Genomic DNA, 3,166 nt, shown 5'->3' on the forward strand with positions numbered 1-3,166 from the left:
CACTACCGGTCAAAGCAGTCAGAGTCCATGGAATTTCAAGGATGGGAAAGAGTCCCCATTTCCCAACAGAAGGAGCAACGGCGTAGAGTACAAGAAGCAGAGCTGGGGTAGAGGGTATTGCTATAGCCATCTTTGGAAAATACAAACTACCACACTGACACATCATAATAAATTAAAAAGAAAAAATAAAATTTGAGTCAGTCCCAGAACGTATGCCATGCATTTGAAAGCTTATCCCAAATCCATTTGAAAAGATATTTAAGTATATTGTCTTCACCTTCTTCCTCTACATATTTTAGTTTTTTGTCATATTTCTCCTTTATGGATGCCATTTGTTTCTTCATTTCTTCATTTGATATTTCATTTCCAGTATATTTCTCTTCCACCCGTTTTTCCAAAGCTGCTCGTTCAACAAGGATTTTGTTTAGTGACTCTTGCACATCTTTCCATGTTTTCTCTGTGTGCTTGTAGATGGGATCCGAAAAGTAAGCCCCTCCATTCTCCGACACCATTGCCTGGATCAGCTCCATCAGCCCCTGCACTTGAGCTTCCTTCTCAGCCTCATCTGTACTTCGGTTGTTGAAGGCACAGCAGCGTAAGTCACACTCTTTGACGATGGCTTTTAGGCGCTTGTCTGCCTTTGCTATATACGTACTGAGATCCTGAGCACCCAAATCATCTTTGCGAGTGAACAAGAAAATCATATGCTTCATGGCAGTCTTCCCAAAGATGGCCTTGATCAATTCAAGTGTTTTGTGCTCCTCATTCGTGAGGCGGCCCAGCTGTACAACCAGGATGATGGCGTGAGGCCCTGGGCAGGAGTAGAGGACACACTGACTGATTTTCTTACAGGTGGTCGCCAGTTTCTCCTTGGTGTCAAAGAGCCCTGGGGTGTCCACAACAAGAAGCTCCCTCCCCTTCCAGGACCTCCCTCCTTTCTGACAGTCCCCGGTAACAGACTTGGCATCTATTTTAGAGGTAAACACCGCATCCCCAAGGATGGTGTTTCCTGTTGCACTTTTCCCACTTCCGGTTCTTCCCACCAGAACAATCCGCAGAGTGTTGTCCTGAAGGCTGGCCATGCTGGTCCAAGAGGCTCTGGGTGCAGGTTCCCCAAAGACCCTGAGGAGGGGAAGGAGATGGGGAGGGGTCAACTTAGACAAGTGAGAACCACTCCAATCCTCTCTTGCTCCCTGAAAATTTGTACTAGTCAGTTAGTCATACTGAAACCAGTGACAGCAGACAGATGGCACAGGTCAACTCCTGGGGAAGAAACAACAGAGTTTTCCCACAGAAGAGCACCAGGTCCAGGCCCCTCCCAGGGTAGCTGGCCCACACCTTACAGCTCTGCTCTCTCAGTGCTCCCTGAGCAGTCCCTGATCACACACAAATGAAGGGAAAGGTTTAGTCTTTTCTGCGGATCAAGTATAATATTGGTCCCAAAGGCTAACCAAGATTTCATCAATAAATAAAACTATAGATGTGTCTCATTTGAAAATAATAGTACCAAAATACTAACTAAATTATTAAACACTGGAGAAAGAATACACCGTAATTAAGTGGGATTTATTGAAGAAATACTAGGATGGTTCAATATGAAAACTTGATTGTTACAACACATCCCATTAATAGATGAAGAAGAAAACTACCCAGACAAGAAATTACATTGGACCCAATTTGACGCTGACTCACATTTAAAGCATTTCATAAAAATTCAATTGATAGATACTTTTCTAAAGTTAACACAATGGATTATAAAGGTCGTTTGGATGAAAAGAATTGTACAGCACTACCAAGAAAAGAAATAAGGAGGAGGACTAGCTGTACCAGGAGTCAAACACAATTTCTGTAACTACAGCCATATGGGGCTGGTGCACGAACAGAGAGAACAGGGAAACACAAACAGAAAATTCAGAAAGAGGCCAAATTATTCATACTGTATTCATTTACATTCCACTTAATTATTTTGTTACCATAGATTAAACAAGGCCACATCTCACATCGACAAGGAGAGAGGTGGGCAATAGAGCAATTCTGGTCTCACAGTGACCACACAGGAGCGAGGGAACTGCCTCCCCTGCCTCACACCACTCAGGTCTCAGTCACGTTCCAGGTTTACATGGTAAAGCAAATCCATGAAAATAACAGAAACAACATGGACAGATTCTTTGTAACCGGGAGTAGGGGAAATATTTCTAAGGTTTGACACAGAGTAAGGAAAAAGACTAATAAGTTTGATCACGTACAAACCTCACAGATAATGTGAGACAAGAAACACCACAGATAAATTATAGCAAAAATGACAAACTAAGGAAAAAACATTTTCCAACTACATGAAGGGGGTGGATTTCCCTATTACACAAAGAACATCAAAAAGCACAAAAACAAAAGTTCAACATCTTGATAAAAAAAATAGAGCAAGAGATGGAAATAAATACTCAGAGAAAAAGAAATTTAAAGGTGCCTTGAATACATCACAAGACATTAATATATACTCATAGTAGAGATAAACAAATCAGACACAAAAAGTAAAATAAGTAAATAAAATAATTTAACATTAGATATTTGTTTCTGAGGTGAGATGCTGTGTGTCACCTCCAGGTCTGGTAGAACTGCAGACCTGTGCTGGGAGTCAGTCAGAGAGGATGGGGGCAACCAGTCCTCACCTGCATGGCTGGTAAGGAGGGTAACACAGTCCAACCCACAGAGCAGAAGCCAGCAATACCTGGTAGAGTCCATGTGCATTTTCCCTATAGTTACCAATTCCCAATTTCAGCTTTTACCCCTGAACTCCACTGACCAGTACTATGGCAAAAATCATGCATAAAGCTATTTATTGCATCATTACATGTAACAGCAAAGGACCAAACACCTATCCAACAGCCACCAGTGGACAACAGGTGAATAAACTAAAGTGTATCCACACCGGGAAGGACTGGCCTGCTGTGAAAAGGACTGAGAAGTGTCTCTCTGCACCAGTGCGGGGAGACTGCCAGGGTGTCTGTCACCAAGGGAAGGAAATAATGTGGAGTTCACCTACCCTTTCTCTAATGAGGGACAATGTGACCATCATCTAAAAATATAATGTGTATATTATTCATTTCTATGAAAAGGCAACAGCAGGATAATTTAAAAACTGAACCGACACAAAAGTTCCTTGTGTGAA

The 3,166-nt window shown here is 42.1% G+C and overlaps 1 protein-coding gene across 1 annotated transcript; it reads right to left on the reverse strand.

The window, feature by feature from the left end:
- Positions 1 to 38: 38 nt before the first annotated feature.
- LOC118979371 (GTPase IMAP family member 7-like) lies at positions 39 to 2,636 on the reverse strand. The gene is made up of 2 exons (XM_037035434.1): positions 2,567 to 2,636; positions 39 to 1,125 (listed from the first exon to the last, which is right to left on the reverse strand). The coding sequence occupies exon 2, from the start codon at positions 1,080 to 1,082 to the stop codon at positions 198 to 200; it is 885 nt and encodes a 294-aa protein (XP_036891329.1). The 5' UTR covers positions 1,083 to 1,125; positions 2,567 to 2,636; the 3' UTR covers positions 39 to 197.
- Positions 2,637 to 3,166: the final 530 nt, after the last annotated feature.

This window comes from Sturnira hondurensis, unplaced genomic scaffold (assembly GCF_014824575.4).
Source record: "Sturnira hondurensis isolate 20B ecotype Veracruz unplaced genomic scaffold, ASM1482457v3 Scaffold0000379, whole genome shotgun sequence".
Lineage (NCBI taxonomy): Eukaryota > Metazoa > Chordata > Mammalia > Chiroptera > Phyllostomidae > Sturnira > Sturnira hondurensis.